Source organism: Alexandromys fortis, unplaced genomic scaffold (assembly GCF_014885135.2).
Source record: "Alexandromys fortis isolate MF-2015 unplaced genomic scaffold, M_Fortis_MF-2015_v1.1 scaffold_58, whole genome shotgun sequence".
Taxonomy (NCBI): Eukaryota; Metazoa; Chordata; class Mammalia; order Rodentia; family Cricetidae; genus Alexandromys; species Alexandromys fortis.
Window position 1 is genome coordinate 6,443,235 of NW_026067940.1, and position 24,916 is coordinate 6,468,150.

General features: G+C 47.2%; 1 protein-coding gene across 2 annotated transcripts in view; it reads left to right on the plus strand.

Annotated features, from left to right (window-relative positions):
- The first annotated feature begins 14,217 nt into the window (after positions 1-14,217).
- Positions 14,218-24,916, plus strand: part of Tmcc2 (transmembrane and coiled-coil domain family 2) — a 38,151-nt gene continuing 27,452 nt past the window's right edge. The window contains exons 1-2 of one of the 2 annotated variants that reach the window (XM_050147742.1): positions 14,218-14,427; positions 23,932-24,456. In XM_050147742.1, the coding sequence (XP_050003699.1) occupies positions 14,221-14,427; positions 23,932-24,456 (732 nt within the window). In that variant the 5' untranslated portion in view covers positions 14,218-14,220. Of the gene's footprint in view, positions 14,428-15,068; positions 15,481-23,931; positions 24,457-24,916 lie in introns of those variants that run through there. The other variant, XM_050147743.1, reaches the window with a different exon arrangement.

Here is a 24,916-nt window from a genome sequence, read left to right on the forward strand (position 1 = left end):
GGAGGGAAAAGGGAGGCGGCGGTGGGGAAGAGATAGAAATCTTTAATAAATAAAAAAATTAATTAATTAATTAAAAAAAAAGAAGCTCCACTTCCTAGAGACCGAATATTCAAATCTATGAGTTCATGGGAGCCATTCCTATGCAAACCACCACACCTGGGTTCTCCTTTGTCTTGCTGCAGTGAAATCTCAGTCAGTCATTGGTCCCTCTGAGTCTTGATTTTCTTTTCCACCAAATAGGATAGTATCACTCACTTCCGTAGTTATTGTGTGGGTGAAAATAATGGGTAAAAGCACATAAACTACTTTACACTTAGAAGTCACTGAATAAAGGTAACTTCTTTTCAGGAACAAAAGCGATTTTGTGTGTGTGTGTGTGTGTGTGTGTGTGTGTGTGTGTGTGTGTAGCTGAATTTTCCTCTGGGTCGCCAGCTCACGAATAACAACACAGTGTGAAAGCTCAGTCTTATTTTAGGCTTGTTCTTATAACTTAAATTAACACATTTGTATTAATCTATATCCTGTCACGTGGCGCTTTTGTCTTCCATCCCTCACCTTCTGTTTCTTCTCATGTCTTGCTAAATTCATGCACCCAGATTCCTCCTCTCAGTTTCTCTCTCTCTTAGGAGGTACCGTCTATTCTCTCCTGCCTAGCTATTTAGCTCTTTATTAAACTAATCAGAAGGTGCCTCAGCCAGAGACATATCTTTACAGTAAACAAATATTCTAAAACTTATATGTATAAATGTGTGTGCGTGTGTATATGTGTGTGTATACACACGCACACACATTATTAAATCACCTTATACTGAATTAGTGATTCACACCCAAAAGGCTGAGAACCCAGAAGTTGCTCGGTCCAGGAGGCTGGGTGACTCAGCAGTCCCAATCTGGCACCAGAAGCCTGGAGGTTCCTGGGAAACCGCTGGCCCATAATCAACGACCATGCTTGGACATACTGGTTCTGATATCAGCTAAGGAATCAACAGGGGCAGCTGCCCAGCAGCTCAGCTCAGAGGCGAGAGGGAAGGCAGAGGAAGCAGAAGACAAACAATCCTCTGCGGTGACCTATTTATCCAGGCTGCCACCTGAAAATGCCACCCACAGTTTGGAGCGATCATCCGACATCTATCAAGGCACTCGGGACAATGCCCCACTCAGGTGATTCTAATTTGTGGCAAGCAGACTCTAAAGTCAACTATCACCAGTAACTGACATATTGGTAACAATAGACCTAGGAGTTAATGCTAGTTCTCTGATAACTTTTTTAAATTTTGTTTTTGTTTTATGTGCATTGCTGTTTTGCCATGGGTGTTGGATCCCTGGAACTGGAATTACAGGCAGTCATGAGCTGCCATGTGGGTGCTGGGAATTGAACCCAGGTCCTCTGGAAGAGCAGTCAGTGCTCTCTTAACCACTGAGCCATCTCTCCAGTCCCAGATAACTTCTCTTAGAAGAAAAGATCTGGGAGCTGGGGAGACAGCTCAGTGGTCAAGAGCACTGGTTGCTCTTGTAGAGGACCTGGGCTTGATTCCCAGCACCCACATGGCAGCTGACAATTGCTTATAACTCCAGTTCCCCGGGGACTGGACACCTTCCTCTTACCTCAATGGGCACCAGGCATGTGTGTGGTACACGTATAAACATGCAGGCAAAAAAAACCTCATACACATAAAAAATAAATATAGACAGATAAAAGAAAGAATCCACTCTTTTTGCTTCCTATCTACGTTGCTTTGAGCGGCCTCTGCTGTGCCCTCCAGCCTCTGTGCTCTCCCTCACCAAGGTCTCAGAGTCAACAAAGCTAGGGCTGTCACCGAAACCTTTGAAACCCTGATGGGTTCCAGAAAGAAGTCTTCCCTCGACTATGTGTGGCACAGCTGAGAATATCAGCCGAAAATTAGCGCTAGAGAAGTGGGGTCGTGGCTGTGACTAAATCTGACCACTGCAGAAGTAACGTGTGAGTGGAACTGGGAAAGTCTGGAGGAGCGAACTAAAGAAAGCCTCAACCACTTGAGCTCGGTGTGGCGGTTTGAATGAGAATGGTGGCCGCAGAGGCTCACACATTTGAATGTTTGGTTCCTAGATGATGGACTGTTTAGGAAGGATTAGGTGGGGTCTTCTTGGAGGGAATGTGTCACTGGGGGTGAGCTTTGAAGTTTCAAAATTCCTCACCAATGCACCAATCTCCTCTCTCTCTCTCTCTCTCTCTCTCTCTCTCTCTCTCTCTCTCTCTCTCTCTCTCTCTCTACTGCCGCCTATAGATATGGATGTAAGCTTTTGTAGTCATTGCTCTGGCACCAAGCCTGCCTCCCTGCCACCATGCTCTCCACCATGATGGTCAGGCACTAACCCTCTGAAACTGCGAGCAAACACCCCAATTAACGTTTCCTTTTATAAGTTGCCTTGGTCATGGGGCCTCATCACAGCGCTAGAACAGTAACTACGGCACTCGGCTGAATGAAGAGCCAGGTGGGACTTCAGAAAACCAAAATACTGATAAGAATGTGGCCCACAAAGGCTTGGCTTGTGAGGTTGTGTGGAGAGATGAGGGCCAGAGGCCATTAGCAGTGGAACCCGAAAGAGTAACTTACTGGAGATAGCCTGAATGAAAAGGTGCCGGGCTAGTTAACCCGGCAGAGATCACAGAGCGGTCCAGCGTTTGGAGCGCAGCATTGTTATTGATGGCTTCTCTTAGATGACTTACGGTGAGAATCAGAGCAACAAGCAGCACAGCAGTTTGGAGATGTCGTTTAGTTTAAGAGGTGCTTGTCTCGCATGCGTGGAGCCCCAGGGTTCCACCCTCAGCACTGCGTTAAAAACATGGTAGTGCATGTCTGTAACCCTAGAACACAGGAGACGGAGGCGGGGGTAGCAGACGTTTAAGGTCATCCACAGCCACATAGCAGCTTCAAAAATGTAGAATGCATGTGACTCTATATGAAAAAAGAAGCATAGAAAGTTGGAGTTTAGCCATAAAGCCTATGTAAAGTTAAGGAAGGCATGATTTCTGAGAAGAAAAGAGTGAAAGACAGAAATGAATGCTGTCAGGAGAAAAGCCACATACTTTGCATCAGGAAAGATGCCATGAAGGCATCCCAGGAATTGGTCCCACTCATTACAGGTTGAAGGGCAGATAAAAGTTAAGTGATTTAAAATTCTTTCTTGCCCGGAGGTAGTGGCACACTCCTTTAATCCCAGCACATGGGAGGCAGAGGCAGGTGGATCTCTGTGAGTTGAGTTCAGCCTGCTCTAAAAAGCGAGTTCCAGGACAGCCAGAGCTGTTACATGGAGAAATCCTCTCTCGAAAAATCAAAATAAATAAATTGTTTGATTAATTAATTAATGGTCTTTTTTGAGATGATAGTGTCTCCAGAGTGTAGCATCTCCAGAGTGTCCAGCACCAACAGGCCCACCTAGTACACTGTTTCTCCAGATTTTGATCATGATGCTCAGCTGACCAGGCTCTCAAAGGCAAATGTAGCCATGGTCCAAGGAGTTCAGCTGCAGTTTGATTCAGCAACAGGCTGAGCCATCATCCACATGATGCTGGTTTTGTAGGCATGCAGAATTCAATTAGAAGGGCCACAGAGGCTTCTATGATCCTATAATGGCTTCCTTTCTTTTCAAAGGAAGGCTTGGGAGGCTGGAAATAGTGAAAAGGTCAGGATCCCTGCAGGCAGCCCAGAGTGGGTGGTGCGCAGTGCTGGGAGAGTTGCGATGGATTCCCAGGGGATGCAGGAAACAAGGCATGTTTACTATGGGAAGCTAGAGGAACTGAAGGGAGATGTAGCTCCAAGGAAAGAGCGCCTGCCTAGCATGCATGAAGCCCTGACTAAGACCTCTGAAGGTGTCAATCAAAATAAAGTCTAGCCTCCCTTTAAACACTGAAGGGAGGTTGCTTTCACAGTCCTCAATCTCACCTGGTTATTGGGAAGACTAAGTGAGTCATGGTGTACAGTACTTTTTTTAAAATGAAAATCCTGTAAAATATTTAGAGAAAAACAATGGAATCAAAGAGACAACCCTGTCTTGACCGGGGTGCTTGCTTTCTTCATCATCTTAAGCAAAGCACTTGACTTCTCAGCTTTTATCTCAGGCTTTATCATTTAGAAGGACCAAGCACCTCATAGATTAATATGGAAAACCCTTTAATAAAAACACACATCCTGATCCTAGCTAAAGCCTATAGGACTCTGACCACGAACACGAGTCTACAACTTATCTAAGTTGAGCTGTAACCCTCTGATCTTACCTATGCTCTCATAGGTGGCTTTTTAGGTTCCTACCCCAAGTTACATTTTCTGAACAATTGGGTGGGTTTTACAGACACAGAAAGAAGCTGCAGTCTGGCTTATCCACAGACCACACTCGCTGGGCTGTGGAACACTGGTGCAGTTTTCTACTGAGCCAGGTTTGTCCTCTGCTCAGCTGGCAGCCAAGGTCATTTTCTCTTTGCTTCTTCCTCTGGTGAGAAGGGGGGGGGGCTCCTCGAGAGCAGGCAGCCCCAAATGAGTGAGCACCAAAGAAACAGATCCTCAGTGAATCTAAATTCTAATTATCTGAGAAGTACAACTCTACTGCCCTTATCTTCCATGGGTTCCGAGAAGTTTGATTAGCATGCTACACGTCTTCGAGTTGTCTGAGGCAATTCTTCTTCAAGCAAATTCTACTGCTATGAGACTAAATATCTTCTAAGCAAGCTTATTGGTAAATTCTCTAAGGCACTTGTTTGTGATTTTTAATTCTTTTCCCCAATAGTACTTATTTCATAGCATTGTTGAGGTTAAAGGTCATCATGTGAAAGCACTCACCCGCTTCCTGCATATGTAATCTTCCATCGTAGCTGTGCTCATTCAGGATTATGGGGTTTTCCCCCCAAAGAGGACAGTATTTCTAAGAATATTTTGTTTTTGATTATGAACTTGTCCACATGAATATTTATTAGCTTGAGGATTAAAGATCTATAAAATTGAACTGCTAAATGCATCCTACTTAATTATACATCAAGTGTCATCCCAATGTTGAATATTTCATCAGTGCCTTCCCTGGCTGAGAGAATGCAGAGCCTGGGGAAAGAAGGCAATCAATTAAAGAGAATTGGGTACGGCCCCAAGCAAAGATCATTTTTATTTTACTGCCAAGTTGAAGAACAAGGTTTTCCAAAGGGTTGTGTTGTTGTTGTTATTGGATTTTTTTTGTTTTGTTTAGAATAACTCACCCCAAAATTTTCAGACGAAGCCCTGGACATAGCTTAGCCATGATTCATTTTCCACCACAGTATCAGTAGACTAGTATTGCTTTTCCCAGTCTAAATGGTTATAGACTGGTGCTGGAGAGATGGCTCGGTGGGTGAGAGCACGTACTTTTCTTTTGGAGGACCCCAAGTGGTTCCGAGCATCAGTATGAGATGGCTCACAGCTGCCTAAAACTACAGTTCCAGGGCGTCTCTGTTGCCCTTTGGTCTCTGCGGGCATCTGCATGGGACTGGTGTATATAAACTCACACAGGCACACATTCACACAAATTTAAACCACAATAAACATAGGTGGTTGTATCCTCTCTTTACCATGTTTCCTGACAGTTCAGTAGAATCCATCTGTTAGTTTGAGTGAGAAATGCCTCCCATAGGCTCATGTATTTCAACACTTGGATCACTGGTGGTGCTGGTTGTGGGAAGTTACGGGGTCTTTAGGAGTGGGGCTTTTACTGAAGGAATCCCATCACTGAGGGCAGGCTTTGAAGGTTTATAGCTCCCACCCCACTTCCTACTTGATCCCTCTCTGCTTCCTGTGTGGATGCAGATGTGCTCTGCAAGGTTCCCGCTCTTTCTGCCTGCTGCCGTGGCTTCCCACCAAGACAGACTCTATCCCTCTGGAACCACAAGCTAAAACAAACTATTTCTTCTTTAAATTGCTTTGGTAGTAGTGTTTAATCCCACCAACAGAAAAGGGGCCAAAACACTGTCTTCATTTTATTTCTTTATCCACACAAAACCACTTTACAATAGGTTGTTTCAGGGTTTTTTAATGTATAATTTATTATTTTAAGTTTTCTTTTGTGTATTTTGGGTGTTTTGCCTGCATGTATGTCTATGTGAGGTGTCAGAACCCCTGGAACTGGAGTTACAAACAGTTGCGAGCTGCCATGTGGGTGCTGAGAATTGAACCCAGGCCCTCTGGAAGAGCAGTCAGTGCTCTTAACTGCAGAGCCACCTCTCTAGCCCTCATGTTTTGGGGTTTTTGATTAGAATAAATAATGCCGGTATAAATAGTTTTGTTGTGGCTCCTTTAGCTTGTTTTCTTCTTTTGCATTATTTCCCGGAGATAAATTCCCTGGTGAAAGGTTACAGGATCAGTGTGGCTCTAGCTATGTATTATCTACCCATCCTCTGAACAGACCATCCTGTGTTGTCACATCTTGAAAGGGAGTACTATCTTCTCCCACCAACCCCTAGTGAGAGCTGTAAGGCAGGCCAGGGTGGAGTCCCTGTGCTGCATGGGTATGCCCTGGGGCTGTATGATGCTCTCTGAAGATGGCGTGTAGTACAAGTGTGTACACGTCTCACATGGGACAGTATGATCCCAAATCTCAAGAGCGGATTCCTGGATTAAGTTTGTCTTTCAGAAGTCATAAGATCAACAGAAGTTACTCCTTTGAGTTTTTTGTTTTGTTTTGTTTTTTAAGAAACTGACATTTTTTTTTAAATCAGATAGCATCTCTCCACTTGTATATCAGAAAGAAAGGGTGGTATCTGTTAGAAATAAAGGCTTCACTGTAGCATAAGGTTTGCCATTCCAAACTGGGTCCCGAGGGGTTGAGATAAATTATACCAAGTAAAGAAAATCCTGGCAGAGCTAGATTTTCAGGATCTGTTAGAAAAGTATAAAAATGAGGGCAGGTTCTTTTCAATTGTGTGGAAAGTTATTTGGAGATTGCATATTAATATCATACATGGCCAAAAAAAAGTCCCTTTTAAAGTTACGGAAAGGTTTAGATCTGAATCATACAGTACACAGTGGGACTCGTATGACAAATATTATTATTGCCACACATGGAAATCATCATAACCTAGGTGACAGTGCAGTAGGCATTGTGGAAAGTTCTGGACACTGAAAGTTAGCAGAACTGGTTTGGCCTTCTCAGCTGGACAGGTAGCCTTGGACAAGATCTGATCCTGCCTCGGTTTATATGAAGTGAAAGTTACACTGCTTTCCTACAAACGTTGCAGACAGAATGACAGTGTGTGCCAGGCTTGCAGTAAGTGGTCATTTAACTAATAAATGGGTCGATAAAAGACCAACCAATCTTCCCCTACCCCAGAGCTTCTCCAGCTTCAGTGTGACTATCACCTGGGCTACTTCTCCAAAAGGCAGGTTTTCAGATTCCTTCTCCAGAAATTCCAATTCTGTAGAAAAAAAAAAAAGGATGAAGCCTGGGAATCTACATATAAAACCAATTCCAAAGTGTTCATGCGATTAGTTCATAGACCATACTTTGAGAAACACTGTCCTATAATCTCAGAGAATTAAAACAAAGAAAAAAGATTTCTATCACCAATAGGCTACAAAACCTTGATAGCAGTCAAGAGACCCAGATAATAAGTGGTTTTATTTCCAAGGCGCTGCGGGTAGTTTTTACCAAATAGAACTAAGATTTCCTACGCAAAGTCTTATCTTTTAGCCCTTGTGATGGACGACTGTGTCCTTGAACCACCTTAGCAAGCTGTCCCTTTTCTAGACTTCAGTACATCCCTCCCATTCAACACACGGACAGACACTGCATCTTTACTCTTGTGTTATTGCGCACTTGATTTGTGCCTCATTTCCCACAACTAGACTAAGTATCTTTTATTGTTTTATCCTCCACAAGCAACTAAAGAATCCTTTGCAGTGATAAGTATTTCAAATACATACTTTATTAAATACAGATCTATGGGGACTGGAGAGATGATTCAGTGGTTAAGCTGCTCTTCCAGAGGACCCAGGTTCAATTCCCAGCACCCCATGGTAGCTCACAAGTGTCCGTAACTCCAGTTCCAGGGGATCTGAGACCCTCACATAAATGCATATAAAATAAAATTAAATTAAAAATTCAGAATAGATATACATATTGAACTGCTAACCATTGGTCATTGGCAGATCCTTTGCCATGAAAGTGTCTCAGACACATTCATGACGGCTTGAGGTCTAGGCTTTGGAAAAGGGGAGTAAGTACTGTGGCTCCACATGCTGCTTCCTCCCATAGAACAAAGCCTATTCTTACCTCCAAGGGTTGTATAGGGAGGATTAAATAAGAAAATGTTTATAACGTTTCTAGCAAAATGCCTAACATTGGGGTTACGTTTGTAAAGATACAGGCTCTTGCTGTTACATCTGAATGAACCACACAGAGTACATAGAGCTGTTTCAACATCCTCTTTCTAATGCAAAGTCACTAACTGGTTATTTCTGAGCAAAACTGGTATTTGATCTTTCTATGTGCATACGTGCGTACGTGCATGTGTGTGTGTGTGTGCACTCAAGCGTGCATGTATGGCACATATGTGAAGGTCAGAAGGTTTGCAGAAGATGGTTCTCTCCCTCCACTATGTGAGTTCAGGGAAATGAACTCAGGTCATTAAACTTGGCAACAAGTGTCCTTACCCTAAGAGCCATCTTGCTCATTCAGCTTGCGTAGTTCAGGTTACTGACATAAGCCCTGAGACCAGCACAGGAGTTTCCCAGGCACTTTGCACTTCGCCTCACTTTTTTTTTTGTTTGGTTTTTCGAGACAGGGTTTCTCTGTAGCTTTGGTGCCTGTCCCGGAACTAGCTCTTGTAGACCAGGCTGGCCTCGAACTCCCAGAGATCCGCCTGCCTCTGCCTCCTGAGTGCTGGGATTAAAGGAGTGAGCCTCGCTTTTTGAAACAGGGTCTCTCACTGAACCTGGAGCTCCCAGGTCAGGCAAGGCTGTCTGGCTAGCAAGCTGCAGGGATCCTCCTATCTACCACCTCAGCCTGTGCTAGCATATCTGGCTTTCTAATGTGGGTGCCCTCATGCTTGTGTGACAAGCACATGAACCGTCTTTTTGGCCCCTTTTTCTTTTGTTTTAGGCATCTCAAATTTTAAGCTTTAGGAATCTGATTGTCCGGAATGTGTGTGGATTATCCATAGAGATGAGAAAGCCATTTTTACCGCCCCAGCTTTCACAGAGCAGTTCAACTAAGGTTCATGCTTCGCAGACCTTCTCTGGTCATGTGATTATCATGACTTTACTCCCATCACCTCGGAACATCCAGCTTTCAAAATAAAGAATATGAATCCCACCTGAGCAAGACCCACAGACCTTCAGCCTTGTGCTGTGGATAGGAAATACTCCAGCCCTGGGAGTGAGGCAGACACTGGGATCTCGGGGCTATCATGCGAGCAATGGGATTGCCTAGTCCTTTGGAATAAGTTGGTAAACTACAAGAGGGTCTGTGCCATGGAGAAAATTATATAATATACATAAACTAAAGTTTCTGTATACATATAGGAATTTCAGCTAAAAGCAAGAAACTGAGACAGTTCCCAGTGTCTAAGAATAAACTGGTTAGTGGCTAAAGCAATGAGAGATTTATTTGATAGGCTGTAGAGGAATTGTTCTAAATGGTTACAGAGACCTAGAGAATACGACTAAGTAATAATGTGGAATAATGTGAGAAATGCAATAACATATAAAAGGCTCTGGGCACATTTTAAGAAAACCAGAAAAAAAAAAGCAGTAAAATTCAGCTTACACTCAGAGCTTTCAGCAATTGTGGAGTGATGTAGAACCTTCCCAGCACTCCCTGCCTCTTACAAAAGCCAATAAGAACCACAGGCTTAGGTGGTGGGATTGTGACATCATCAGCCCTCCAGCCAATCTCTTTGATGATTATTTGCATAGTTTACTCCTCCTACTCCGAAAGTTGATTGTTTTCCTGACAGCACTGAGTGAAAGTGTTAATCTCCAACAGAAAAGGAAGAAAACTACATTAACAAAGACATATTTGTAATGACATTGATATCAAAATACAGTGATCAAAGTGATAACTAGTCCTGAGAGTGCTTTTCCCTTTTAAGTGCTCCAGTCTGCTTGGTATGCTGAATCTTAAAATAGCTCCCCAGCAACTTGACAGCTCCTTATTCATTCCCATGTTTAAATGTTGTTTTAAAACGGATTCCAAGGAAGTGGAGGCCAAGTTCAAAGTATCCTTGGCTACAGTAATGAGTTAGAGGCTAGCCTCAACTCATGAGACTCCACCAGACAAAAACAAAACACTCAAAAGTTTAAAACAAATTCCTAACTCCTAATAGAGCTTTAAAAGAATACTGGGATGCTCTAGAAGTCTCTCACTGTTAAGAAAAAGAGAAACCTATTTTTCAGACCTAACTGAAGTGTTCACCCACTCTAGTCTTACCTGCCCATCTTCCCATTTTACCCTCTGTATGAAAAAGCATCAGTTCACCAAACTGACCTGGGTGCTGACAAGGGCACAGGATTCTGGGACACTCCTCTTTATTTGTATATGTATTCACCAGGTTAGCAAAAATTGTACCAGCGAGGGCTGACTTTGTTTATTATTCTAATTGAGATTTCTATTCAAAGAGAATGTTTAGTAGGTCAATTCTCTTGTTCTCATACAACCTAGGGGCACGGATCCATCACTAGCTTCATTCAGGTGTACTGGCATCAGCCGTATGTTCCACACAGGCATTTTGTAGGCCCTGTCCTCTTGGCTCTTCAAAACAGCAATGTGAGCACGCATATCACAACTGAGAAGAACGTGGGTTAAAGAGGTTCACTGATCTGGTTGCCCCAAACAGAACCAGAATGCTCACATAAAATTCCTGACATAAAGCTAGCATTCTTCTCACTACGTCATATTTACTTATAATAGATGCACCAAAACAGAATGGAAAATTCTACTCCTATATGCCAAACATAGCCTCTTGCTTTGTGAGTCTGCAAATGTTTGTCATATCTTAAATATAAGCATATAGTTTGTGCTTGTATTTTCTCAAAGCCACCGAGAACAGTTCGAGAACAGATCGAATCAATACTTTAAACAGAATGTCTATCGGCCAAATTACTTTTGAGTTGTATATATCTCAAGTACTTGTTTACTAGCGTTCCAATGGAACTCTCTACCACTGACTTCAAGCCAGTAGTTGTGGGGTATCCAGGTCTCTCCAATGACATCACTCCCAAATGTCCTTTGAAGGTAGCATATTTGTTATGGGGTGTCCCTTTGTGAAGTTCAGAAATGGCTGGGGCAGATCTGAATTTTATGGAACCATCTGGAAACTGGATGACATCTGTGATAGAAGTCAGGGCCTCTACTCCTGGCCAGGTGGTATCTAAATGCCTTATACATATTACTCAATATATACTCTAAAAGGTAGAGAGTCATCACCCCACTTTCCAAATAACTAGGAAACTTGGGCACAGCTTAGCAATGGAGATGTAGTTTAGTGGTAGAGTATAAACTTGGTGTATGTGAGTCTCTGGGTTCAGTTCCCAATAGCACACCCCCAAAAGAAGGAAAACAAGATGGATTTTAGGAAGAACACCAAAGACTTCCCGTTGATGTGTTTCACACCTTGAACATCATGTGTAAGTATATGATAATATAACAATCAAGCCAGATGCTTGTGATCTCAGTCCTTGTGAGGCTGAACCAGGAGGATCACAATTTAGAGGCTAGACTGAGCTGTCTATAGTGAGGTGCTGCCTCAAACAAACAACCAAACTTAAGGTGAACATTTGGTAATGAAATGAGATATAAATCAAATTTTATGATGGTTTCTGTTTCCTGAAAGGTCTTTAAGTTTTTGTTATGCATTTATTTACTTTATTTTTATATGTACGGGTGTTTTGCCTGCATTTATGTCTGTGCCTGTCTGCCCAGCCAGGCTAGAAGAGGGTGGCCAGAGAAAGTGTTGGATCCCCTGGGACCGGAGTTGTAGGCCGCTGTTAGCTGTTATTTGAGTGCAGAGAATGGAACCGGGGTTGTCTGGAGGAGCACTCAGCGCTGAAACTGCTGAGTCATCTCGCCAGTCCCACTCTTGAAGGATTCCTGAAGAACCCCATCTGCTTTTCTTCAGCTTGGAGTCAGTTCATGATCAAAGATCAGGGCGGGCCCACTGTGCGCTCCACACTCCTTGCCACCCCTTTCTCTGTCACGAGGTGTGTATTTAAAACAGAGAAAAGGTGTACGGGGCTTCTGCAGTTCTCCCAGCTCAGGCAGAGAGCAGTCTGCCCCTCTCCTTTATACCTTGTACCAAGGGGATCTGCCCCCTCCCGCTGTCTAGTCTACCCACGATCTGCTCTGGCACGCCGCCATTCCCCATCATTGAAAATTCGAAAAGCTTATAGTTTTGCATTCCCAAACTGTGCCTGATACTGTGCAGTGGATCTGGGGGGGGGGGGTGTGTTTTTTGCATTCCCAGCCCATTCTAAATTCCAATTTTCTAAAAATGGAGCAGCTTAGTTTAGAAAGTGGCTCCCTGACTGTAGTAAATTCTTAACAACTTGGTCTCTTTTAGGAGACACATCAAAATAAGGGATTGGAATGGGAAAAAAAAAAAAAGCCTTAACAGAGTCAGGAAACTCACACACTAGTGGGACTGAAGTGAGGCTAGAATGGCCTGGTGAGTGTGAACGAGATTGGTAAACTGTAAAATCCTCCAGAGAAAGCTGTGTGACTCACAGGATCAGCCTTTCCCAGCAGCCCAGGCCAGTGGCTCTCAGATGCTAGCATGCCACAGAACTACTCAAAGGGCTAGTGAAACATCCGTCTCTGGGTCCAGAATTTTAAATTTAATAGTGTCCGGGAATTTGTATTTCTGTCCAGTTCCCGAGTAACACTGATGCTGCGGGTCCCTGTTTAAGCCTTGACAATTGCGGCCCGCTGAATAAGGGCAGTCCATCACTGCCATAGCAGGCATACCGTTTGCAGGGAGAACAACAATGATTAATACTACTAGTAGAATACTACTACTCCCCATTTCTTGGTAACCCCAACATCGGCTCTCATTTTCCAAATCACTCAGTGCTTGTATAAGGCAAAAAATAGCCTTCCTCTTCTATTCTGCAGTATGTATCATTAATACCTACCAGCAACAACCCATCCTTGCTTAAACGTTGCGTTCAGGGAGCAGGGGACTCTCACATGTTATTGTGTACCTAGTTTCCAAACGTAAAGCCTAAGTTCTTATGAGATGTGTATTTAAAACAGAGAAAGGAACAATGTGGCAGAACACACCTTCTTCTTTGCTTTTGTGCCTATGAATGTAGGCATAGGTTTGTGACTCAGATCACGTATCCTAGCAGGGATCAGCCTGTCCCTAACTGAAGGGACGGGTATAACATAAGGTGCAAAGTTAGGGGAGTGATGATAAACACCTTACTGTGCCCCCAACAAAGCGAATAGGCGGGGTGATTGTAAAGGCCTAGCCTGGGAGAGGTCGCTCCAGAGTCGGCCCTCCGCAGAGCTCCAACGCAGCCTCAGGTCGCCCTCCAGACCCTCCCGGGGGACGCGCGGTGCAACCAAGCCTACAGCGGTGGCCGCGCGCCGCCGCGCAACCCTCCGGCCTTCACATTGGCGGGCGGCACCATCTGCGCTCGCCTCGCCCTGGCGCCGGCGGGCGGAGGCCCGGGCGGGGTAGGCCGCTCTCGCGGCGGGCTGTGGCCGCAGCCTTGCGCTGCTGCTGGCGAGGAGCGGGGCGCGCGGCGGGAGGAGGCAGGCCCATGCGGGGCGGCGGCGGGCGGCGGGGCCGGGAGCCCAGGGCGGCCCTACGGGACCCGCCCGGCCGGCTCCCGCGCGCCCTGCCTGGCCCAGCAGCCCGGCCTGCCGGCAGGGATGCGCCGTGTGGTCCAGCTTCCCGCCGCCCTGCGCGGCCCTGAGGCAGAAAGTTTGGGGGTCGGGAGCGACCCTCCTCCCCGCCAGTGACTGCCCAAGGACTCCTGCAGCCCGGCTTCGCCCGCCACCTGCCTCCGCTCCCCAGGTCGGAATGAACTATCCCAAGCCTCCCCCTCTTCGCCCTTCCCTCATCCTCCTTTAAAAAGATATTTTCTTAAATTCAAGAACTCGTGATCTGCCTACTCCCCCCGTCCATAATTTAAACCCCAGGTCTTTTGAGTGCAAGAGGGGGTGCGGTCTCCCTCAAGACAGCACGCTAGAAGGACAGATTCCCCTTGCCGACCCACTTACACCATGAAGAGGTGCAAATCGGACGAGCTGCAGCAACAGCAGGGCGAGGAGGATGGGGCTGGGATGGAAGATGCCGTTTGCCTTCTGCCAGGCGCGGACCTCCGGCCTGGGGAGGCCTCGGGTGCAAACTCCGCTGGCGGGCCAACTTCAGATGCTGGCGCTGCGGTGGCACCCAACCCGGGTCCCCGAAGCAAGCCTCCTGATTTAAAGGTGAGCTCAGACCGTCCCCAGGCAAGCCCAGCCCGCCACGTAGCTTTCCCCACCCTACGCAGAAGTGTCTTAACAGAATAAAAGTGATGGAGAAGCTCGCAGAGGTCAGAGAGGATGAACGACGTTCCCGCTAGGACCGGAGGGGCAAGTTAGGTACTGTTTGTGCCTGTCTATCAGTTCCATCTCAGGCCTCTGTGTTCTTCATTATTCAGCCAACGGTCTAATGACCCACTCATCCGAGATTGTTTGAAGAACGTGTGTGAAATGCTCTTTGCAGACAAAGGGCTGGAGAGATCCAAGACGCTAACTTAGAAAGTTCACAGTACTCTTCCTTCTGTACGAAGGCTGGGGAAGAAGATTGCCGCACGGGATGCTAAATAGGTTACCGCTACCTTCCTATGCCAATTAGCCTTCTCCGGGTGGGATTTTTGAGCACCTCCCTGAACGAAGCTCAGTTTGTCTATCTATGAAAGGGGGCTGTAGATGTCTTGCCGTTAGGTGGAGCCAGAGGTTAAGCTAGTGCTTGGAGAACCCTGTCTGCCTGCTGAACCAACCCCCAGGGTGGAGAACTGACAGGTGGCAGGGCAGAGCTTGGGCTGGTTGGGGCCTCGGTTCAAGTTGCACACATGCTGAGCCGGCAGCCAGAACCAGAATTGGAAAAGGCCGTTCACAGGGAGCTGTTTATTTTCCAGCCCGAGGTCTTCTAGACAATCGGCGAGCTGTATTGAACACATCTCTGTCAATTACTGCAGCAGCCGGGATAAATAATGCGCCTTTGCTGGAGTTACCGCCAGGACTGCCAGCTCAGGCTCCTCGGGCCAGTTCACTACTGGGCTGAGAGAGATGTCAGCCCCAGGCAGGAACTTAGATGCCTTGGGGATTGATGCCTTGGGAATTTTCTCTGGAGAGGGTGCAGGGTCTGGGATAGGGGAGCAGAAAGGACTCTCGTTATGTTAAGACCATATCGCTATGGCTGTGGGCACTGAGGAGCTCTCCAGAGAAAGCCAATGACATTCCTTCTTTGGCCTGAAGAGCTCAGAGTCAGGAAGCCAGGTGAGTGCATGTGTTCTTTTGTGGTGTGTGTGTGTGTGTGTGTGTGTGTGTGTGTGTGTGTGTGTTTGTGTTCATTTGTGTCCCTTGGGGGAAGGGAGCCCCTTACTCCTTGTGTGGTCTTGTAAAATTTTGTGGAAGTTTTGCAAATCTGACCTCTTGTTCACCAACCTTATGTCTAACCATGGACTCTTTTGAACACCTAGGCTCCCTTCACAAAGCTTGTGATTTTCATCAGACCCCAAGAAGTGTCACTCCCTCCCCCAAGTGACACGCTTCTGTTTTAAGAGAGATGACAAGCACAAAGAAGCCCCTTTAATGCAGCGGAGAGGAACGGGGGGGGGGTGTCTTTTGGCCTTGCTCTGCTGGCAGTGATATGGGGGCTACAGTGTCCCTGTGTATGGGAAGCTGCCTGAAGATTGGTGTTTGTACCCTCCTATATTACCTTTTTTGGTGACGCTCATTTTGGTCAGGAGCAGACAGAGCAACAGCTCTGCACTTGACTGTAACATATTAACAGCTAGACTGTCTTGAAGGAGAATTGAGAATTAAGGACCCTCCCCTCCACACACGCCCCACCTCCACATAGCCCCGCAGTGTGGACCCAAACAAGGAGAACGTGGCAAGTGCAGCTCATGCAAGCGCAGGGAGGCCGGCAGAGCTCTCCTGCCTGTTTATCTCTGTCCTCTTCAGCACAACATGTTTACTGCGGGACAGACTTCTCCACAGATGTGGCGTGGGGGCCACCCCAGTTTGGCAATGTCACTTAACTTTTCAGAGGAAAGAGACAAGGGATATTGGAGTGTGGCCAAACTTGTTTTCCATTGCTGGGCAAGTTTTCCATGGCTGACAGTTCAGTGGAAAAATTTCATCATTGTCTCTAGAAGTGGGTAGAAGTTGACTTGTTCTAAATTTGATGATGGTACCGAAAGGGACATGTTTCCTTTTTAATTTGTGATAGCATTTGTCCCATACTTGTGTTTAGTTGATGCTGTTCAGCGGCCCTGGCTTGCTTTTGCTTTCATTTTGAACTTGGAGATAGGAACTTTCAGTCCCTTAGTCCCACTTCTATTTTCTTATGACAGCTCTGAGGTTGTGACTGATAGAGTGTCGTGGAAGAAATCATCTTGAGCAAGGAGCAAAAGCATGGAAGGTTCTGTCTAAAGCACCTCCATGGTAGGAGAGGAAGCAAAAAATCCCCTCTTTGCTAGAAACATCTGAATGTTTGACTAGTGATGGCCAGCATTGTCAGGGGCCTCTACTGGCTCTGGTCCTTTAAGAAACATCATATTGTGTGTTGTGCATTTCTCCGTTATTTTGTGTATGTTATTTTGTGTACGGATGGGTGTGGGGGTGGACGTCCTGAGATCATAACTAAAGTCTTGAGCATGCTAGCCTGAAATCTGTGATTATGGAGTGGGTAGGATCCGTGGGGTGAGGGGGAGGGAGAAAAATAGCTACGTAGTAGCAGTTTTTAAATGGTAACTATAACAGAAAAGCAACCTGCAAATGGGCCTGGCCCCACAGGAGGCTTGTGTAAACACTTCTGAGGCTTGCCACAACTTCACAAAAGCAAGTATCCTCCAGGGGAGATCTCAGCAGACAGTGTGTAAGGGTGGCGTGACAGTTTAGCATGGATTCCTGTCTAGCCACCCAAGCTTATGTCTCCATTCATTTGTTCTCTTGATCCCATCCTTTGCTGCTCTCCAAGTCCCTGCTTGTTGAGGAGAGATGCTGGTGACTTGCCACAGAGTCTGCTGGTTGACAGAAAGTGTAACAGAATTCTCCAGCAAGGAGACTGGCTGCAGTGTGAAGGGGTGTGGAGAGGAGCTTAGGAGAACTCTACAGACTGAGATCCTGTCCAGAATACAGCATGTAGTCGGGGACTGGGTGAATGGTTGAGCTGAGCGTGTGGTTCTGCCCTGAGAGCTTGGTAAGCCTGAGATTGGGCAAAGGCATTACCCATCTCCCACTGTTCCAACCCCGCTGTTCAGGAACAGAGCCCTTCCTGAGAGGAAAAGCCTGGGGATGCTGGCCAGGGAAAGTTTCCAGAGGTGCTCTGTCTCCTTATAGAAGCCGGATTTCCCCCTGGGATTTCTGAGCAGTATCATAGTCATCCCCTGAAGAAAAGGGGGAAGTTCCAGCACCCTTTGTTCCCATCTGGTTGTAAGCACTTTTCACTCCTCTATACCATCTTCTCCCTACTGAGTGAGGAGCATAGAGGACAACTGACCACGCCAAGGGAAAGCCACAGCTGAATCCCAGTGGTTCTCCTGTACAGGTGCTCGAAGGTCCTTCAGGGCCCTGTAAATGGCTCATGATCCTTTCTTGTTCATCAGTGCATTGGCAAGAGGGTATGTTTATGCAGTCAACAGATCCTGGACACTTTCAGGGGGGAAGATGTTATTATAAACAGTGAAGTGGGACATGCATATAAAAATGTGCCCACAGAGAGACATGAATAAAGTTTAATAAAAGCAAAAATAGACAGATCATCTATTCACCACCAAAGTCAAGAAAATGACACTGGCATTCCCAAGCCTCTGTTGGTTGAAATGTGGTATCAGTTTTTAAATGAAGGAGAAAACCAGCTACTTTGGGGGTGGGGTATAAAGGCATGTGGGTTTCCTGGGACTTTAGATGATTTAGTGACTGTGGGGTCGGCTACCTGGGACCATACTACACCCTAGAGTCCTGCTGTCATTGAGAAATGGTGTACTCAGGCTTGAAGACCCCTGCACTCTGTGGGATATGGACCCCTGAGATAGATTTCATCAGGGGAGATAGACTCGAGGGATACCTAACCCAAGAAATGGAAACTTAGTTTCTCAGGAAGGCAAGGCCAGGATGAAACACTTGCATGAAAACCCACAGGCTTCAGTACACTTGGAATACCCTGTAAGGGAATCGGAAACAAGAAGGGTGCTTGAAGAGGCTTTAGATCAGGATATCAAAGAAAGGCAGACAAGAGGAGAATGTCCAGCTAGGGTAATAAGGTGACGAGAACCAAGTCCTCAGTATAGTCTTTGCCCTCTTCCCCGTCCCTGTTAGTGTCAGGGCCAGAGAGCGCTGAGGAATGCTGAAGTTGCTGGTTTCCACCCATCTGTACCCGTCTATACCTCAGGACAGAGGATCCCGAGGCCCAGGACTGCCCCTACCCTTCTAGCCTGCAGCAGTATTCAGAGCAGTGTGGGCTCAGCAGGAACTAGGGCCGGCAGGAAAGCATGTGGCGAACGAAGCTCTCTGTTCCCCTGCCACATATTGGGTTCTAGATTCCCTCCCAGATGCCCTAGTTGCAATTCAGTTTACAGAACATGCTTCCTCTTGGTGTGTATCCAATTGCGGCTTAGCTGCCAATCCCATTAAAAATGCCTTCCTCTATAAGGAGTTGAAACATTCAATAAATTATGAATGAGGAGGTGAGGGTAAATGACACTATGGACAGGGAGAGGATTGGTGAGTTCTCAGGGTGTGGCTGGGTGGTCTTACTGCTAACCCAGAATCACCCGTGTTTACCTCTTCCATGCGACTTGCCATCTCCCTTGGAAATCCCCACCAACTAGGATGGTGCATCTCTGGACCAAGGCCCTGGCTACACAAGGGTCCGAACATAGGAGTCTCTCACCTGAATTAAGAAGTTAAAACAAAGCTGCTTGGTGTAGGGGAGGGAGGCAGGTTTTGGATTTGACCTCTCAAAGCAAACTACCAAAGGTTTCCTCATTCCAGCCAAGTTAGCTAAGTGATATCCACTGCAGGATGAGGCTGGCTGCAAGGGCACGAATCCCCAGCAAACCCTCCCTGAGCCACTTGTGGGGACAGTAAGTTCATTCTCCTGCCAAGCCAACACATTCTTGGCAAGTGACGAAGATGATAAATGGAGCCAGGGGTTCAAGCCATAGCAGGAGGGATCTGGATTTTAGACACAGCAAAAACTGCTCAATTGAGCGTTTTCAAGTTTTAGAAAAGATTAAGCCCTTGGAAAAGGTAGTTCTCTAAAGATTACATAACTTTTTAGGACAGTTTTGTAGACTTGGGACAAATAAATAAAGTGGAATAGCCATGTTTGCACTGGGGTCTCTGTCGGGTAAGAGGCGAGACAGCTATAGCGGCTGCTCCTCCGTCACTCGTCTTGTCTAGGATTCGGCAAGCTGGTGGGTGAGAAGCCCTTGGAGCAGGCACTGGGAGCGGAGTCGCAAGAGAGCGCATGATGAATCTCAGAATGAGTGGTGGAGATAATGCGCCCTCATGGGTTCAGAGTAGAGGGAGGCCACGGACCCTGGCACGACCAGAAAAGGCTTTATGGAGTGGGCAGACGGACAGGGATGGTGACAATGGGAAGAGGCAGAGAGGGGACACATCGCAGTGACAGCTTTAATAAAAGTCTGTTGTTCTCGTGTACATAAATTAGTTCTGTCCAGAGACCCCAGTGGATGAGGTGGCCTTTCTCGACTGATCCTCCTTAACTCCAGTCAGACTGTTCTAAGTAAGAAAGGCGCAAGAATTCAAATGGGGTCAGACTCGGCCTCAGCTGCTCCTGGGTTAAGTAAGCTCTGCTTTGCTTTGTTGTTTTGAATGTGAGCTGATCCTGGCGAAGAAGAATGAATCCAGAAACCTTCCATCGCTGTGAATGTTTCCAATAGAAACCCCGAGCAGGCTGGGAACCAGCAGCTGCTGCCTCTCCATCACTCTGTGGTCAGCAGCAGGAAGCCTGGAGCAATAGACCTTCCCTGCAGCCCCGCTGCGGCCCACCTCTGCTGCTTCTTGGGGGCAGTGGAGAGCACAATCCCCTCCAAAAATCCACAGTTTCTGTGGGTTTTCCCAGTAACTCGTTCTCTAGCACTGGCCCTGTTTCCATAGAGACCCTATAAATAGAGGAGACGTTGGCGACCTAGGCTTATAAAGGCTCAGGGTGACCCAGGCGCCCTATCTGTGATGGGGCAGAGGGAATTTCAGACCAGGTGGAGGAAGGCTAAACAGTTGCCACCTGGGGATCATTAGTTCCGGGTTCCCCAGAACCTTTCAGCATTTCTGGGATTGAGGAGAACACAAGGACCCCCAGGTATTGGAAACTACTTTAGGTCCTGTTTTTAGGCCAAATGGTGCCCAGGACACTGCACCCTGAAGCCTTTTCCTTTTGACTTCTTGAAGCTGTCTTTGCAGAATCTGAAGCAAACTTCCTTTTGTTGGGCCCACACCCAGGGAGGAGAATAGCTGAAGCCTGCTGTTCAGAAACCACGGCATTCTCAGGAAAGAATACCATTCTTCCTGAGAGCACAGTGTCACCCAGGGAGCTTGGGTCCTCCCTCCTCTTGAAGACAGTTCCAGGAAAGGGACAGTGCAAGTCCCTCACAGCTCTCCCCAGGTGTGGCACCTCCCTGCCCATGGATATAAAGAGCTTGTGTTCATCCCTGACTCTCCGGCCTCACAGCTCTCTCTCTCTCTCTCTCTCTGACACATGGTCTTGTCTGGCCATCACAGTGGCTTTTGGCAGCTGGAGGAAAGCAAAAGTCAATGTGGAAGAGCAAGTGACATTTAGAAGCTGGAACCTGTTAGTCAGAGCAGGTGGTGCTTTCTGCTGCGTTGGTGGCGAAGTTCCCTTGAGCTGGTCGCCATGGTTTTCCTCTCTTCTGAAACTTCGGGCTGGGGATGTATATGCACTGAGGATTTTTATTCCCCCCTCATGTTAGTTATGTCAAAACCCTTAACCGTCTTTCTGACACCCACAGGTAGAAGCAGCTGGCCTGTGTGTCACCCTGCTTGCTATTCTTGCTTTTTACTCCCTCCCTACCCCACATTGTTTCATGGCTTCTTTTTGTTCTTTCTCTTCATATCTACTGTGGACTTAAACAGAGTCCCAGGTACTGCTGGTGGAAAGATCCTTTACCTGCAGAGCACCTGGGGAGGGTAGAAATAAAGAGCTGAAGAGCTGTGGTCCGAGGCTTGCCCAAGTCCTATGATGAGGCCTGAGCAGACCTCCGAACAGTTCAGTGGCCTCCGTCTAACCCTGCGGTTTCTGCCTTAGGGTCCCAGGAGGCATACAGCACCACAACTACTGTAGCCTCATGTCAGGTGCGGGCCAGTAGATTAGACTAGATGTCGGAGGCTCATCTTTTTGGCTTGGATGAACTACCTAACTTTTATGTGCCTCAGTTTTTTATCAGCAAAATGGAATGAGACTGCTTTAGCCTGTCAGTTTATAGTTCCTGGAATAAGACTAGTTTCAGGTTAGACAGCATAAGTTGAAAAGCAAGGCTCGTCAGGGTCAAGCTGATATGTCTAACGAGTAGTTGAGATCCTCCAACCTACCCCCTGTACCCCATAATCCACCAGTTCCCAGGTTCTGGCTGTGTACCCAGGACCTCAGCTAACTGTCTCCCTGAGTGAATAGGAAAGAGGGGCTTCTGTGTAAGAGAAGCAAATTAGGAATGGGGTGTGGAGGAATGGCCTAGAATAGAATATTAAGTTCAGAGGATATAGTATATTTAACAAAAACAGCTGGGCAAAGACCAGGGCTAAGAGGCCCCCTCTGTGGTGCCTCGTGGGAAATCTTGTGTCAGCTTGAGTCTGGCCATGTGAGGAAGATGGTGGGTAGCTCAGGTAGGTCAGGAGACCCAGGATCAGACTTACTCAAAGTTATGGTACCTGCATGCTACTATCTCTGCCTTAGACATCTTGGTTCTCCCTAGTATATATTCAAGTGGGCTTGGGGTACTGCCTTTCTCATTGCTGAAAAGAAGGCAACTCTGGGAACACCTGGCATAGAAGACGTGTTTCTAGGGTTACCCCAAACCTCAGTTCTTGAGAAGGAATAATTTCTCTATCTGTGGGTGCAAGTGTGCGGTTGTTGCTTTTGTGGGTGTCTGGGGGGAAACAATGAGATTATGCAGGAGAGAACATACCTCCAGAGCTCCAAACTCAGCTCGCAGTGAGTTGTGAGGATGGACATGTGTGGCCGGTGAAGTGGCAGGCATCCGGGGTTGACTGGAGGACTCAGATGAGGAGCCTTCCCTTCTGAGCAAGCGCAGGCCTTGTAGTCGCACGGGAGTGTGGGTGCAGCTAGCAATGACAGTGGTGGTGAGCAGCATTGAGTGGGCAGCCACTCAAAAGCTGGAGACTTGTGCTTTCCTGGTTTCTTCATGGTCTAACCTTTGCTCTGTTTGTTTCTAGAAGAAAATAAGGAAGAATATTAGTGTTTGTAAATGTTTTGGTTTTTTTTTTTTTTTTTTTTTTTGGACTGCTTAAATTGTTTTCTAATGACAGAGGTTGCTGTGTGAGGTTATAGGAGGTTGGCACGGAGAAAGCCCTGCTGTGGCTCCTGAGCCCCAGGTGACTTGGCTCTCTTTCTCTCTTAGAAGTCAAAGCGAAGAGTTCCCCTTGTCTTCTAAGTCCCACCTATCCTCCCACAGCTCTGGAGCTCTACAGAGGACACGGCCTGCACAGAGATAAGCCATCTCCTCATGAGAAAGCTGCAGCCTGTGCACCAGCCATTCATCCTGGGCAGTGCTGGGGAGGGAGCAGCTGGAGTCTCTCTGGGCACTGCTGCAGGAGGGCGGCACCAGGCTCCAGGGCTCCAGCTTGGTTCTAATCTGAGGGAGAATGAATCCCCTCATCTGGACAGCTATTTCTGCTGTAGATACTCTGGGCTCAGAAAAGTAACGTTCATTTCATTGTCCGTTATGCCAGAACATCACTGGCTGCTAACAGCACACGATTGTAGTAGAGTCATGTAGACGGAGGTAGGTTTTATGGACGGTTTTTTTGGATGTGTTGGTCCTCCATGATCAGCTTCATCTCATGGTTACAGGATGGCTACTACATCCCTAGATACTATTTTCACATTCCAGATGGGAGAACTAGAAAAGACTAGTGCCTTTATCAAGAAAGCAAAGGTGTTTCAGAAACCATAGCTACAAGCAAATGTGCTGAGGCCGGAAGTTCTAGCAAGGTACATTAACACTTTGTAGTTTGGTTGGCGAGAAAGGGGGAAAGGTGCTGGACACACAATTAGCATAGCCTGCTTCGGTGGTATAACCTGATTATGTGGTCCTGCTTTTTCCAAGGGATCTCACAATGAGACCTCTTTGGGAAGGGATGTTTGGTGGTCTCGATGCCCCAGTGCAGCCTGAAGGACAGTCTAACATGGAAGAAGGGAGGTGATGGGTCTAGGGAGTCCAGTCGAGAAGGATGCAGCCCTAGGAATGCCTGTGTACTACTTGTGTGCTACTAAGCCCCAGGCTCCAGTCTGAGAACATCCCGTCTAGAGATCTGAACTTACTTTAGTATCCGAAGGGTAGATGCCCTTGTAAGCATGGCAGGCCAGCCCTAGGGACCCCAGCATTGGGAAGCCTGTACTAGCTGCTCTGGTCTCCTAAGAATAGACCCTTCTTCACCCTTGCCTGACAAGGCGTGCAGGAGCTTTCCATTGACCGGGGCTTTTTATCTCTCCTCCTTAAGAAAATCCAACAGCTCTCAGAGGGCTCCATGTTTGGCCACGGCCTGAAGCACCTGTTTCACAGCCGCCGCAGGTCACGGGAGAGGGAGCACCAAGCATCTCAGGAGGCCCAGCAACAGCAGCAACAGCAGGGCCTATCGGATCAGGACTCCCCAGATGAGAAGGAGCGCTCCCCGGAGATGCACCGTGTCTCCTATGCTGTGTCCCTGCACGACCTGCCTGCGCGACCCACGGCTTTCAACCGGGTGTTACAACAGATCCGGTCCAGGCCCTCCATCAAGCGGGGCGCCAGCCTGCACAGCAGTGGGGGGAGCAGTAGCCGGCGTGCCAAGAGCAGCTCCCTGGAGCCACAGCGTGGCAGTCCTCACCTGCTTCGTAAGACCCCCCAGGACAGCAGCCTGGCCGCCATCCTGCACCAGCACCAGGGCCGACCCCGTTCCTCCTCTACCACCGACACAGCCTTGCTCCTGGCTGATGGCAGCAATGCGTACCTCTTGGCTGAGGAGGCTGAAGGCATGGGAGACAAGGTAAGTCCCGGCAGGAGGGCCGCGAGAGAACCTCTGAAGTCAGGCTGATGGCCTGCTTGGCACTGCTTACACCTGCTATACCCCATTATCTGTCCTTGCTGAGAAGTCAGGACATGACCAATTCAAACACAAGGGGCTAATTTTTGTTTGTTGAGGGGATTGTTTTTCAAAAATGGTCATTTGCTTAGATTGTTTGATAGTAATTTTGGTTTGTTTTCCTTAAAGATGCTTTGAAGAGACAGGAGTCTGGTTATCCCTCTTATTAGCAGCATTAACTGGCCACTCAATCACCTTGCTCCTCTGCATCACCAATTGAAACTGGGATGCGAGGAATGAATGAGTTAGCACAGGCAGCTTCCTGAACTGGAAGCTGGTACAGTTTCTTCACTGTGATTATTACCAACCAGAAAAGAAGGGGAGGAATCCATGAAGTGTTATTTGGCCCTTCATGAATGTAATC